General features: G+C 36.2%; 1 protein-coding gene across 1 annotated transcript; it reads left to right on the top strand.

The window, feature by feature from the left end:
• Positions 1-4589: 4589 nt before the first annotated feature.
• Positions 4590-15306, top strand: LOC132184077 (methionine aminopeptidase 2B). The gene is made up of 12 exons (XM_059597565.2): positions 4590-4723; positions 5000-5157; positions 6264-6300; positions 6386-6493; positions 6807-6906; positions 7425-7570; positions 7662-7753; positions 7897-7991; positions 9112-9208; positions 11521-11664; positions 11771-11988; positions 14909-15306. Exons 2-12 carry the CDS (start codon positions 5010-5012, stop codon positions 15017-15019), a joined length of 1296 nt encoding a protein of 431 aa, XP_059453548.1. The 5' UTR covers positions 4590-4723; positions 5000-5009; the 3' UTR covers positions 15020-15306.
• Positions 15307-15693: the final 387 nt, after the last annotated feature.

The raw sequence follows: 15693 nt of genomic DNA, 5'->3' as shown, positions 1-15693 counted from the left end.
ATAGCAAAATGCTAGACAAGTTATAAAACCACAAAAATCCGTATTATTGGATATCAATATCATACTCAGTAAGTAAGAATACTTACAGTGGATTACATGAATGGATCATCAAAGGTAATTACTTGAAACCCGTTCTGCTGCAGTTGGTCCATACCCATAACAATCCCTTCACTGACTTTCTCTCTCTCTCGCCTAAACTCTCTTTCTTCCTCTTCAGCTCTCTGTCTTAAATTTCCCATCTCGCTCTTGGTTTCTCTCCTCTCTTGCTCACGTAAATTCTATGATGAAGCAATATGTTGAGCAGGAGAGATGAATTAAATATACGAAATAAAGTAAGATGGAATGAAGAAAGAAGAAGAAAGGAAAGAAAAAAGGTGGAGTGGGTGAGAGTTTGTCGGCAAGGAGAAAAGAAAGAAGAAAGAATAAAATATATAATATGAATAAAATAGTAATAAGAAAGAAAAAGTGGGAGTAGGTGAGTGAGAGTGTTGGGGGAGAAAAGAAAGAAGAAAGAATAAAATATATAATAAGAATAAAATAATATAAAATAAGAATATAAAAAGGATTAAGAAAGAAGTTTAGGTGTGAACTCAAAGTTTAGGTTTGAATAAAATATGAATAAGAAAGAAAAAGTGGGATCATTGTTCGGCAAGTGGGTTGGTGAAGTCAAAAATGGACAAAGAAGAAAAGTGAACTAATTTGGATACAGATTTTCCGAAATCTGACCCATCATAATCTGTCTAATGTCCTTAATTAATCAGTCACCAAAAATTATAATCATACTCCAAATTATACCAATCAATCATCAATTATCATATCTCTTAAATCTCCCAATAAATTAATCAATATAAAATCATCATCATGATATAATAACCTCAAATCAATATTCATAAGATCTAATAAATTCCTCAAGAATAAATATTATTACCTAATATGAATATTAATATAATCATAGCATCAATTTAATATCTCTAAAATAAGACTTTAAAAATCTGGGGTGCTACACACTTACCCCTAGAGATCCTGCTTTTTCCAGCTAAAAACCTTTGCCCAACATCATGAGTGTTTCTCATCTCACAATTTTTACTATGCTTTATTAAATTTACAGTTCCATATGAACTTCGAGCCCTATATTTATTACCACACGTTTTCCATTTTGCCCATACCTCCGGGTCATTTGGATCAGCATTAGGAACGATGTCATAATATTGCCAAACATCTGAGGTTTTCCTACGCTTCTTTCCCTTTTTCTTAATCCCCATAGAAACAGAGTCATCTCCTAGTGAATTTACTTCAACAACATCGTCGTCAATTTCGAATGACTCAAATGCATATTGAACAATTTCTTCATTAGTCATCTACACACGTAATAATTAGTTAAAGTATATGCTATCAACTAGTTTAATAAGATTCAATGACTATATAACAATTACTTGTCAAAAATTTGGTGCATAATAAATGGAAAGCCTTATTTTGCCATTGATGCACTTTACATCATTCAAACACTTCCTCCATAGATCATCTTCTTTTAATTTGTATGTACTATATTTTAAAGACAACAACCAAATGGATAAATACTAATTTTAAAAAATTAATTATAAAATGTTGGACCATTCACTCTGTCTCTCTATTATTCCAAATTTTCAAGGCTTTCAAATTTCAACTTTAGCAATATTTCACTTTGATTATCTACACAAAATGTTTTTCAAATTCAAGCCACATCTAAGCATGTTTTGAGCCCTATATAATCAACAAAGTAGAGGCAGATTAATAATTTAATACTTACTAGTCTCTACCCAGCCAACAAACCGTCTAAAAACAAGCTTACCAAATCATGCCTATAACTCTCTAGTTTCTACCCAGCCAACAAACTGTCTAAAGACAACCAAAAAATGCATTATACGTCATACAAATCATACATTACATTATACAAATCAAATCAACCAAAAAATGCATTATAATCATACAAATCATACACACACAAAATGCAAAAAAAAAAAAAAAAAAAAAAAAAAAAGAAGAAGACAACCAGTAAAATCTAAAAAAATAGTAATAATAATAAAAATCAAAGCAAGAGATAGAGAGAGTCAGAGACACACTGCCATACCGGAGATAGAGTGGAGCCGGAGAGAGAGGCGCGGCTGAGTCGGGGGAGAAGAGGCGCAAAGCAGAGATTTTTAGATGAGAAAGGGAGATAGAGCCGAGAGGGAGAGGGAGAGAGGAGAGACGTCTGGTCGCCGGTTTGGGTGGGGGGGCTGGTGGCTGCTGCTACTGGGGTGTGAGTCGTGTGACCGTGTGAGTGAAATTTTTAGATGAGAGAGGGAGATACAGCCGAGAGGGTGAGGGAGAGCCGGAGATGAAGAGAGGAGAGACAGTTCGTGACTCCGGTCGTCCGTTTGGGTGGGGGGGGGGGGGGGCTGGCGGCTGCTGTGCTGTGATAGTGTTGTAGTGGGGTGCAAAGAAAAGAAGTGTCTGTGTAGTGTTTTAGTGTTTAGGGTTAGTGGGTATCGGGTTACACTTACTGACTTACACACTTAGGTTTTTTTTTTTTTAAAAAAAAAAATTAAATGGGTGACGGGTCTGGGGGGTCGCCCGAGACCCGGCTGACCCGCCAGACTCGTTAATTTAAACGTGCCTGGCGGGTCGACCTGCCAGACACGAATTTAGTCGAGTCTTAATTGGGTAGACCCAATTAAGACCCGAACCTGATAAGTCCAAACCCAATACCTGCTAACTTCATGTCGGGTTCGCAGGTCGTGTCAAAATTGCTGACCCTAATCACCCCATCGTCCAGCAAATTTGACAGGAGACTATCCCTCCAAACACCAGTTTTCCCTCAGTGAGGGAGTCATAGAGAGAGACCCTAGCAGAGGACTAACTCTTTCATACATTGCATCCTTGTGTATTTATCTATCACTTTGGATCCTGAGGCACTACATTGAGCTTGTGATTGATCATTATTAGATTTTGATCAAATTGTGATTTTATTATTTTTAGAGGATATAAGAGGGATTTTTAAAATTATTCATGCTCAAATGATCAATTCCTACCATTTTTTTTTTCTTACATACCCACAAAATTACCACATTATTCACTCTTCACTTTTTCTTTTTCTTTGTTCTAATGTTGCCTAGAGATATACCAATGATTTAAGAATTGATAATGATGAAATATCATGGTTAGAAAAAGAAAATTTTTGTATAATATGACAATTAGGGAAAAGACTAATTTTAAAAAATATATCATTAAAAATAAAATAAAATTTCAAATACATAAATGTTAGAAAAAGAATAAAAAAATATTAAAAATAATATTTAAATAAAATAATGAAAGCAAATGTTTAATTTTATAAATAATTAAATGTGGTGTTTGGCAACCGGGTTGTGCCCACCTAGACATTGTGCAATTTCGGTAATGGTGCCTTCCAACACGTGACCCATCAAACCCAATTTTTAAAATTACCTTTTTATCCATTTATTTTCTTTTCTGGCGCACGGACTCAATCTCCCTCACGGAGTCTTCTCCAAAGCCAACCTTTGCTCTCTCCCTCACTCCCACACCCACATTGGCCTTAAGCCCCATTAGTGCCTCCAACAATGGCACACAAGACCTCCTCAAACGACCCACATCCCGTTCCTTATTGCCCTTTACGCTATAAAACCCTTCCATGGCGTCCAAGACCATCGCTGCTGGGTCCGGCGTGCACTGCATTGCACCAGGTAGCTCGGCTATTATCGCCACCTTCTCATTTGGGTGCTCTAATACATACTTCCTCAACCCCTTTCCGTCTATGCTCTCACAAAAAGCCCTTAACTCGATCCTCGGCGGGGTCACAGAATCTGAACCCACATCACCACTCAGGTAAACCCGGATTTAGGTCATTTGGGTCTCCGAAATTGATGAAGAAGAAGGGTCTCCGAAATTTTGGAAGTTAACTGAGTCGACGCAGTGCAGTGGGTCTGAGTTTGTTTTTCCAACTCGAGCTATTCCAGGAGGTGAAATCGTTCAGTGAGCGAGTTCTGTAGGGTAGTGAAGTGAGCATCGAGGTCGGACCGAGAGAAGGAGGCGAGGACTGAGGAATGGGATTGCAACTCGTCGAAGGCCTTCTTGAGGTCCTCTTTCTTCGCGTCTGTGCATTCAAGAGCCGCCGAGATCGTTTCTAGTGTCTCCATGATAAACAGGATTTACTAGGGGAGACTGGGATTTACGGCGTGTCTTCGATTGAAGAAGAAAAGCCAAACCCAATGGAGAAGAAAGTGATGAAATTGCGGTCTTTATGAGAAAGTGAGTTTTAAGGTTGGAGATTTTCAAGGAAAAAAACTCAAAAGGTGTGAAGAGAAAGACAAGGACAATATGGTCAAATTTCCTTCAATATTGAAGTTGAAAATTCAAAGTTTGCTGGTCAACATTGGCAACCGATAAAAAGGTAAACAGTATCTAAGCGCGACCCTTCGCGAAACGAACCCAAAATAAAAAATAAAAAATAAAAAATAAATTAAAAAAAGTGTAATAAATTTGAAAAGACAAGTCAATGATCCTAATTCCTAAGTCGTTGAAGTGTTCCGAAATACCCCCAATTTGTTTTCCAAATTACTTGGATGCCCGTCTATATATGTCGTCGCTTTCCCAGCCGCGATCGTCTACGGATTTCCGAAGCCCGGAGCTCTAAACAGTCTACCTACCTCAATCTCCACCGACCCGCCACCCAATCTTTCTCCGAGAGGTATTTTTTTTTTTATAGTTTTTTTCACAATTTCTTTACTTTTGATCCTCCCTAGGGTTCCAAGTTTCAACTTCTTTTTCGTTGTTTAATTCTCTCAATTTCACTCTTTTTTCCCTCCCAATCGCAGCCACCGCTTCCGAGCTCAACCCTCTTTCCCTATCCCTCTCTCAAAAATCGCATTTTTTTTTTTCCATTTGATTTCTATGAAATTTGATCATCATGTTTGTTGGAAAGTTATTTGAAGCTGGGTTTACTAGGATTGGTGAATGTTTTCAGGGTTTGATCAATGGCGGAGGAAAAGTTGAATACGGAAGTTTCCGTTGAAGAAAATGGGGCTGCGGAGCCTGTGAATGGCAATGAAGAGGCCTCTGAGCCTTCTTCGACCTTGGAAAAAGATGAAGACGAGGGGAAAAAAGAGGAAGAAGAGGGAAAAGGTGATGGTTTCTTGTTACATGATACATCGGCTGTCTTCTTCGTATGCTTGTTGCTGCTTTTGATTATATTTAGCTGTTTTTTGTGTTGCCAGTGGAATAGCTAGACATCTAGAGTAGACATTGAACTGGGTGAGGAAGTGGATCTTGAGTCACTTGTTCAACCAGTAGGTTACAAGCTGGACCAGGCATTATAAGAGCAAAGAGATATTGTTTTTGAATATAACTTGTATAATGTGGATTTGATAAAGGATAATGATCAAATAAGTAGTAATTGTTCGGTGCTCTAATAGCGATGCTCTTCCTCTCACATAAAAGTGGGTCGGACTGGTAAGATTCATGGTGAGGCTCACTGTTCATGTGAGAGGACGGAGTATTACTTCTGGAGTATTGGATTATCTTTTGGAAAATGAGAGAGTAGTGAAAAGCTAGATATATTTTGTTTGTATTTAGGAGTGATATACACAATTCGTACGATCAATTTCTTTTTTATTCTTGTCTTTGTTTTAAATACTGATCCTGACTTCAAAACTTCTGAAATTAAAAACGATTTGTGAAAGCATATATGGATATGTATGTACAAGCAGAGTTGCATCTATGCTTTTATTATATTTTCATGGAAAAAAAAAAAATGTATAAAGAAGCAATCTTAGAGCATATGTAATAAAATAGCTTAGTGGTAATTGATTAAACTAACTTTTATATGGACCTGGCTTTTGTTAAAGAAAGAAAAATGCCTTATTCGAAAGAAAAATGCTTAATCTTTGGCGTTTTCGGTTTATGTTTGGGTTTATTATGTTGAAACCATTATGCACAGACTAAATATATTTTTGCTAATTAGAGCTGATAGCCATGTTTTTTCCTGCCCTCCTCTTCTTTCATTGGAAGAATCTTAATTGTGACAAGAAACTAGTTTCCTTCCCTGGGCATTAACTTTTGTGGTGTATTTTTCTGATTAGAGTTTGTGAATTTGAGGTTATTCAATAACGTGATATGATTTATTTTGTTATAAGTTCTTTCTAGGGTGATTTAATAATTTGGTATTTGGAGTTTGTGGATGTAATGCTAATGTATGCACTTGTTTGCATTTGAAAACCATTTGTTTACAGAAGTTACCAAGAAAAAAAAGAAGAAAAGTAAAAGCAAGTGAGGACCTTATTCTAGCTTTGATTGCTTTCTTTCTGGTTGAATATTTTCACTGGAAAGTAGATAATTTTCTTTTCCTGCACAGGAAGAAGAAAGAAGTACCAGAGCAAACTGATCCACCATCCATTCCTGTTATTGACCTTTTCCCTTCTGGCGAGTTTCCTGAGGGTGAGATTCAGCAGTACAAAGATGAGTGAGTATATGTTATTTCTACTAAGTCAACTCAACGCAACTTATTTGTAATCCCAACTAAATTGGGGTTTGTATATTTCTATTCGACTAAATATATTCCTTTTTTGCAACTTAAAGAAAATGTCGATTAATTTTTGTTCCTTAAGTAAAGATTCTATGTATACATGTGTTTGTGTATTGGGTGGCTAGGGGATTATCATTTATCTTTGTCCCAAATTTCAGTCATAATATACTGGAATTGATACTTCATGTGTCTTGGTTTCTTTTGTAATTCCTCAAGAACTGGGTATTTAAAGTTGGTGCTTGTGTGTCAGTAACCTATGGAGGACTACATCTGAAGAGAAGAGGGAGTTGGAGCGCCTCGAAAAACCAATATATAATTCAATTCGCCGAGCAGCTGAAGTTCATCGTCAGGTTGCAATTTCTTCTTATATGTACACATGCTACTGCTGAAAGTTAAGAAAGAAAAGTATCTTTCTTCTGTTGAGCATAGGAAAAGTTAGAAAACTTTTTGTTATTGACATTCAACAATAAAAAGGGGATAAAACTGGCTTGCTCAAGCGGTTGAATTGTGAACCAGTCTCATTTCCGGTTGGATTGAACCGTTCTATCAATTGATTGGATTGAACTGGCCAAAGAACCATTGAAGCAGTCCAATTTTATGAAATTGGTCATTTTTTTAAAGATAAAAATACGCATTCTTTAATTTCATGTACTCGATTTTTTATATTCAAATGCTCAATAAATCTTATTTTTTAATCTAAATATATCTATATCAAGTTAATACTTTTATTAATATGAGGATTTTTATTTATTTAATTTAACTGTAAAAAATTGTATTTATGATCAAATAGGTTGAGCTGGTAAATCAATTTCCACTTGTTCCTTTTGTAAAACATTGCATTCAGTGGAGCTTGTTTACTTGTGATTAGGTTCGAAAGTACATAAAAGGTATTCTGAAGCCTGGAATGTTGATGACAGACCTATGTGAGACATTGGAGAACACAGTCCGTAAGCTGATATCGGAGAATGGTCTAGAAGCAGGCATTGCATTCCCTACAGGGTGCTCTCTGAACTGGTAATTTTAAGTCTGGTACTTGAGCAAAGTTTATTAGTTTCAATTTATTCATAAACTTTTATTTGTGCTCTGAGCTCTTTTACGCTGTCAGGGTTGCTGCTCATTGGACCCCAAATACAGGAGATAAGACTGTGCTTCAGTATGATGATGTGATGAAGTTAGATTTTGGAACTCATATTGATGGTATACCACCTATATTCCATGCATCTCTGATTTGTTCAGTATGTTTTAATTGTCTATATTGTTGGTAGATTCTACTTTGGTTAAGTACACTTCTGTTTTTCTTGTTTGTTGTTCTCAGTCATGGTTTATTGTTTGATTTGCAGGAAATATAGTCGACTGTGCTTTTACAGTTGCATTCAATCCTATGTTCGATCCACTGCTTGAAGCCTCTCGTGAAGCAACCAATACAGGTATCAAGGTACTGTGCCTTCAGCGATGAATACCATTGTCAAATGACTGAAACTGGATATTGTTAAACTTGCTCTTGGGTTTCATATGATCTTTTCTTTTCTTTTTTTCTTTTTCTTTTTGATCTCCCTGGAATGGCTTATGGCACTGTGGTTCATTCTTTTATGACTGCTGCATTAGTGAAAGAAAAGACGGCAACAACAACTGAATGGGAACCTAGGATAACTTTTTGAACTAGCGTCTGTTTTTTTTATTTTTTTGATAGGTAATATCAAGAAAGCTTTATAAAAAGCATAGGCGCCCCCAAGCATACAGAAGTATACAAAAAGAAAATAAAAAGCAGAAAAAAGAAAAAAGAAAAAGAACCTGCGAAAACTGAGCACCACCAAGAACACAGCAACTACCAAACTAGCAGCCCACAAAAAAACCCCACAAACCCTCAAGGACTGAAAACCCTCCCACCCAAAGCCCGAAAGGAAACTCAGCGCTACCGCACGTGAGCCTGGCCTTTCCCTCACCAATCGGATGTATATGCATCGCCATAGTTAACGGAGCTCTTCAAATTGAACAACTCCCTTTTGCCTTTAGACTTAGGCCGAGCAATGAGCTAGCGTCTGTTCTAAAAAGTTCAATCTAATTGTAGAGTTACATTCATCCTGCTTACTTCTTGAGACTAGTATGATTTGTTTCTTGGTTTGGACATTTGTAGAGCAGATTATATTCTATTCTGACTAGGATTGGCAATGGTCCTACATGTTTTGCTCTTAATGTCAACCTTAGTCACTGGAGGAGAAATATTGTTTCCTCATTTCCCCTACTTTTATCCTTTTCCATTTCAATTTCTTCAGAATGAGATACAGAAACTTGGACCTTCAAGTATTGTGTTTCTGGCTCTCTGATCTGTCTCTCTGTGGTCACTGTCTATTCTTGCTGCATTTATGTTTTTTTGGTTTTAATATCTTTATATATATATGATGGTTTTTGTTTGGATATTGGAAATAGCATATTGCCAAGTTTTCTTTTGGGTTGTATTGTATTTGCTCACTGCTTTATACCTTTTACCAATTCTGGAAGTCATGAACCCCAACCATACAGAATATCGTGTTACTGATAGTTATCCAATTTTCTAGGAATCTGGAATTGATGTACGACTTTGTGATGTTGGTGCTGCAATTCAAGAGGTCATGGAATCATATGAAGTTGAAATTAATGGAAAGGTGTATCAAGGTATTACATTTGTGGCAATTGTTATAGTAAATTTCAGTTTTTGTGTTTTGATTGGTTTGTGTGTGGAGGCTTATATTATTTCTGTTAAATATTCACTTATTCCAAAAGTTTAAGCTAATAAGAAGATGTAAATTTAATTATTTAATTAATACTTTAACACTCTTTCATCCTCCTCAACAAGTGAGGTCCGACACATTAAATTTAACTGAAGTGGGGGTACACTGTGAAGTCAGAGTTCAAGTTCAAGACTTTTGCTTTGGCACTGTATTAAATCACATTTTATCTCAAAAGCTCATATGTATGGGAATTTGTGAGTAGCCATGTTTTAGTTGAAGATTCATGCTTGGGCTTACATAAGTCAGATGGCCTAGCATTGGTCACACACTATCTGTTCTAACGTTGTTTAGATTTTCTCCTACCTTTTCTGCTCATCGTATTAATAAGGATATTTTGGAAACACTTGGAACAGAAAGAATGCTTATTTGAAACTAAATTATATATACACAAGATCCTATATTAGTACATTGGAGTCGGTTTACTCGAGACAATTGAAGGTTACGACATGAACCAATTAGAAGGTGTTAAATGCAGAGTAAACTTGTTTAAAAATTATTGAAGCCTGTTACATGTAGAATTAACTGGATTAAACTTATTTAGCTTCATTCAGTTATTCTATAATGAACCTATACGTCAGATATACTTTTGGAATATTACTGAAGCTAGTTAAACAAAGAATTATCAGCATTAAGTTTAGAATCCAGCCTTAGGATCATATAAGTGCAAATCGCAACAGCACGCACACGAAGTGGTTGGAGTTCCCCAAGCAGCATGACTTGAATAAGGGCAGCTTAATCATACAAGCAGGCACTTTTTCATGTAGCACAATTCCAATTAGTGTTGACGTGTTTTATAACCATATTGGCCAGTTCTTACCTTATTGTTGTTATCTGCATTACATGTTTATATCTTTTATTCTGTATAAATGCTTGTTCACCATTCGGGTAAAAAAAAGTGAGAACACAGCTTCAGAGCAGAGGAAAGGAGTGCTAACTTTTGTTTATACTTTAAATATGACATTAAAATTCCAGTGGGTCAACCCTTCTCACATTTTGCTTGTATTCAGTTTTCTGTCTCTTAAATGTTATTCTTTAACTTTATAATGCATGGGTGCCTAGCAACATCCAAGAACTACTTCATTGTTAGAGGACTCAAGGGTAGGGACATCCCAAGGAGACATTCTGAAAAGTTATTCCAGCATTTTTAGTGTAGAGCATTTGGAGAGAAAGGAATCGGCGCCTATTCGAGGATTGCGAGTCCAATATCCTCTGTTTAAAAGTCTCTGTTTTTTAGATCTCTTTTGGATTGGACTGTCTATGTTCCTAACATCGCTTCTTTGAATATTTAGATCTTGTTAACTTTTTAGATTTCAGTACCTTTAGGGTGGTATCTTCTTTTGTATAGTTTTCGTGTACAAGGGCTTTACCTTTTCTCTTTAATAAATTATTATTCATTAAAAAAAAAAAAAAAAAAGAACAGTAAAAGAGAAGAACTTATCTGAGTAGGGAGTTACCAAGACTCAATCCACCAAAGACCTAACTGGCAGTCATCTGCTGATACCGTGTTAGTGAAGCATCAATCCTAGAGCTCAAGTTTATTAGGAATTTGGGAGTAGATCAGAAATGTATGTCTTGACCACTGAGGCATTACTGAGGGCCAGTTTAGGAGGGCTTGATCTTTTTAGAAGCTATAGCTTTTCTGAGAAGCTGCAACTCCTTTGAGAAGCAGTTAGGCTGCTTCGCAAAAGCTGCCTGAAAAGCTCAAGTCACTTATCGAAATCGGCAAAAAGCTGAAGCACCATTGGAGTACCAAATAGCCAGCAAGTATTTCCTTTTTCTTTTCCCTTAACCAATCTTTGAAACCTTGATTTGGGGATAGTAAAACACACAACCATCCACTAAGCCAAAGAAGGTTGGTAAACAGCATGCAAGTAACTCATGCTTTTTAAAAGCTTATACCTTTGGAGAAGTCCCACTAAATGGGGCCCAACACTAACAGACCTTGACCGGTAACACTAAATAGACTCAAAATAATGACATCTTCATATTGGAGCAGGTCATGTTAAAGCTTTCACCCTAACTTCCTTGTATATCCTGTGACCTTGTGGAAAGCAATACTTTTTTTGCTTGGTTCAATATTGTATTTGTTCTTTGGACAGTAAATTTCTGATTCTTATCCTATATGTTAAAAATTATATTTAACATGTCATGTTGATATATGTGGACAAGTAAATGGACTTTGGCTATTGTTGGCAGTTAAGAGCATTCGAAACTTGAATGGACATAGCATTGGGCGCTATCAGATCCATGCTGGGAAATCTGTCCCTATAGTGAAAGGAGGGGAGCAGACAAAAATGGAAGAGGGTGAACTTTTCGCAATTGAAACGTTTGGATCAACTGGTAATAGTTTTTGCATTTGGTAGTGATTTATATCTGACAAAAAATGGCTAGCAGTGAATTCACAGCATGACCTGCAGTTCAATTAATGGTTTGTTGTTATGTTCAGGAAAAGGATATGTCAGAGAAGATCTAGAGTGCAGTCATTACATGAAAAATTTTGAAGTTGGTCATATCCCTTTGAGGTTGCCAAGGGCAAAGCAACTGTTAGCTACAATTAACAAGAACTTCTCCACATTGGCCTTCTGCAGACGGTATTTAGACCGCCTGGGGGAGACTAAATACCTTATGGCACTAAAGAATTTATGCGATGCTGGCATTGTTCAGGTATTTATCACCATTTGACTCGTATATGCTATATTCATGTACTTCAAATTATTTTTTATTTAAGTAATTGAAATATTATTAATAAGCGCGAAAGGCCCAACTCAAGTACATAGAAAATATAGAATAGATTCACGTCTAGAGAGAGAAAAATCAAGAAAGTCATGAAAACTAAGCAAATTAAGATCTAAAGAATAGTCCAGTAGTAAAGAGTTTTGGAAAAGAGACTTTAGTTTCACCACTGTCCTTTCGCGATTTTCAAAACTTCTATAATTTCTTGTCCTCCAAAGACACCACAAAAGGCAGAATTGAACCATCTTCCACACTACTACAATATGAAGATTGCCGCACAACCCTCTCCAGCAAGCAAAAAGGTTTATTGCTCTTTCAAGAATAACTCAAGCTAACCCAACACGACTGAAAATATCTCTCCATGAGGCACTGGCAATCTTATAATAGAGTAGATGATCCAATAGATTTTATACTCTTCTTACATATACAACACTTGTCAACCAATGACATGTCGTTTCCTTAGGTTATCCATGGTAGTATCTTCCCTTAAGAACCTTTCCAAGCAAAAACCGTCATTCTTATGGAGATCTTATTCCGCCAAATACTTTTCCAAGGGAAGAGAGGGCTATCATGAGGTACAAGGACATTATAGAAAGATCTAATGTCGAACATGTTTCTGTTGGAAGAGGCCTAACAATGCTCGTCTTCACCTCCCCCATCTCAATTTAACGACGTACAACAAATTAAAAACTGAAGCAAAGACATCCACCTTCTAGTCGCGAGTTTCACTAATAAAGCTTACATTCCACTTTTGGGAATTACGAGATAGGCCAAATAATCTACCATGGAAGCATCCTTACCGCTGACAATACTATACAGATTTGGGAAAGCTTCCTTAAGGGGCCTATCCCCACACATATCATGCCAAGATCTAATCTCGTAACTGTATCCCACCTCAGATTTGGTATGACTAGAAAACTTTCTACCTCTTGATATTTTTTCATAACACCATTCTTACGACCCATGAACCTTATTTGAACACCACCAATCCCACGAGCTGCCATATTTAGAATTTACTAGGACTCTCTATAAGGCCTCTCTTTCATGCAAATAGCCAAAGCCACTTCTCCAAAAGAGCATAGTTGAATAAAAGCAAGATTCGGACTCCTAACCCTCTCTTATAAATCGGAGAACAAACCTTGGACTATCTTGTCATCTGAAATTTGAACTCTTTACCTAGCCCACCCCATAAGAACTCCTATTGTAACTTCTCTATGTGATTGAAAACACCAAATTGGGAAAAAAGAGACATGAAATACGTAGACAAATTGAATGGAGTGCTCTTGATTAAATTAATTGTTTTGCCCATCGGCAAGTACATCCTCTTTAACTAGCCAAACCACACTTGATCTTCTCAATAACATCACTCCAAATAGATTTGACCTTAACAAAAACTCCCAACAGAAGGTCAAGATACTTTGAAGGCAAAGAAGAAACCCTGCAGCCCAGAATACTGGCTAGCCCATCAACATCATTGACATTACCCATGGGAACCAGCTCTGATTTAGCTAAAATAATTTTCAAATTGGATACAAATTCAAAGCATAAGAATAAGGCACAGTGAGTAAAGAGGCGGTCTACGTCTTATCTAGGTCCGCAAATAAAAGGTGGGAGATGTTAAGCACACTAATGTTCCTAGACCCCACTAAAATACCTAAAAGAAAACCCCCATCTACAGTACCAGATATCATTTTAGTTAGAGCCTCCATGATGATAACTAACAGTAATGGTGAAAAGATTTCCCTGTTTTAGACCACAAAAAGTATTGAAGAATCCGAAAGGAGTGCCATTTACCAAAACAAAAACACACATCGATTGATAGAATGCTCTGAGTACTCCACTTCTCTCCAAAACTACACATCAGCAAGTGTAATAAGGACTCCCAATTGACATGACCGTAGGCCTTTTCAATATCCAATTTGTAAAGCATACCTGGCTCTGCAGATCTGATCCTATTATCCAAGTGTTCATTTGCCTACTTCTCTAACAAACGCATTCTGGGGCTTCCAAATAATCTCTCTGCAACCCTTCTCAACCTATTGGCTAGGACTTTGGCAATAATCTTGTAAATTCCACTCACTAGACTAATAGGTTGAAAATCTCTAACATTGACAGCCCTGGGGTGCCTTTGTAAAACGGTTTTGGTCCAATACTATTCATCTTACTTTTTCATTTTTTTAACATTCTCCTACTTTTTACATCACATCAATTACTTTTTATTACTATTCAAATAAAAAAATCACTACAAAACAATTTTTTTTTTTTTTTTTTTCATACTAAATATTCTTACTTTTTCATTTTTTTCAAAAAAAAAAAGGTTCCTACTTTTTTTTTTTTAATATCAATTAATTTTTGCTACAATATCGGACCAAAACCCTTTAACAAACAAACCCTTGATTTCTTAGGAATGAATGTTTTAAATGTTGTTTCTAGGATCAAGTCAAGAATTTGTAGCCTATTCTAGGTAGAGTGCCATGCTGTTGTAACTATGTCTACCACTTGCATCTAATGTCTGCTATTTAATAGAAAGTGTAGTTACAAAAGCTTCTTGTTGTTGGACAAGTCATAAACTGAGAGAAATTGGGATCATTTCACTAATTTGGTGTTGGAGCTGGCCTAAAAAAAGGAAAGATCTTAACGGATGGGTTAGAAAGCAGTGTTTTAAATGAACTGATACAAAGAGAGAGGAAGGGAACATTGCAGATTGAAGACCTACTCTTCAATAATGGAATCACCATAACCAACATCTCTCTCTCTCTCTCTCTCTGTGTGTATATATATATATATATATATATATATATAAGTTTTGTGGCCACTACATAATAAGTGTTTTCTCTTTTATTTTTGGCAGCCATATCCTCCTCTGTGTGATGTTAAGGGCAGCTATGTATCTCAGTTCGAGCATACCATCTTACTCCGGCCAACCTGCAAAGAAGTCATATCCAGAGGTGATGACTATTGAATTTTGGCACCGAGTACAGTACCTTTGTGGAGATCTGTTTAGTCTGTAAAAATTTTTATTATTGTTTTTTATGGTGGATTTGGTTTAATATTTGTGATATTTGGGGTGGACTCGCAAGAGGAGCAAAATTTTCTTCCCCATTTTAGCTAATTAATGTATTATTTAGGAGCCTCTTAGTTGCTGGTTTTTATCCATCTCGGCCAATTGCTTTACAACAAATTTGCAATGGTGGTATATACATTTGCTTGATTTTTACCGCTTCAACAAGAATTTGGTTTTTTCGGCCATTGTTGGAATCTTCCCTTCTATTGGATTCGGCTTTTATTAGTCTCTTTTTACTTTCTTTTCTTTTTTTTTTGGAAGCGAAGACGACCACTTGTTGGGTAGCGGTGTAAAGAGTAAAATCAAATGATATCCAATGAACTAACAAAACAAAGGCATTAGAACTTTTTTTTTAAAAAAAATAATAATTAATAACGCACTAGAGTGCCACCTTTTACTAAAATTTCTTTTGAACATAGTTCTTCAACGTATTTTTTTAAAAAAATAAAAATAAAAAAATAAATGCAGGTTCGAAGGTTTTACTAACGGGAATGAGAAGGTTTGACACATCAGTCAAAAGAACTAAATATAATAAAAATGAAAACATTGTATATTTGATTCAAATATATCAT

The sequence above is a fragment of the Corylus avellana genome, chromosome 2, assembly GCF_965113065.1.
Source record: "Corylus avellana chromosome 2, dhCorAvel1.hap1.2, whole genome shotgun sequence".
NCBI classification, from domain to species: Eukaryota; Viridiplantae; Streptophyta; class Magnoliopsida; order Fagales; family Betulaceae; genus Corylus; species Corylus avellana.
Note: the sequence above shows the minus strand (reverse complement) of the source record. Positions and strands in the feature narration are given on the sequence as shown.

Bases quoted from the DNA above. Each gene is read 5' to 3' on its own strand.
- LOC132184077 (XM_059597565.2), top strand. From the start codon at position 5,010: ATGGCGGAGGAAAAGTTGAATACGGAAGTTTCCGTTGAAGAAAATGGG. The intron at 6,301-6,385 runs GTGAGGACCTTA...TTTCCTGCACAG, and splicing joins AAGAAGAAAAGTAAAAGCAA to GAAGAAGAAAGAAGTACCAG. The intron at 11,989-14,908 runs GTATTTATCACC...TATTTTTGGCAG, and splicing joins GCGATGCTGGCATTGTTCAG to CCATATCCTCCTCTGTGTGA.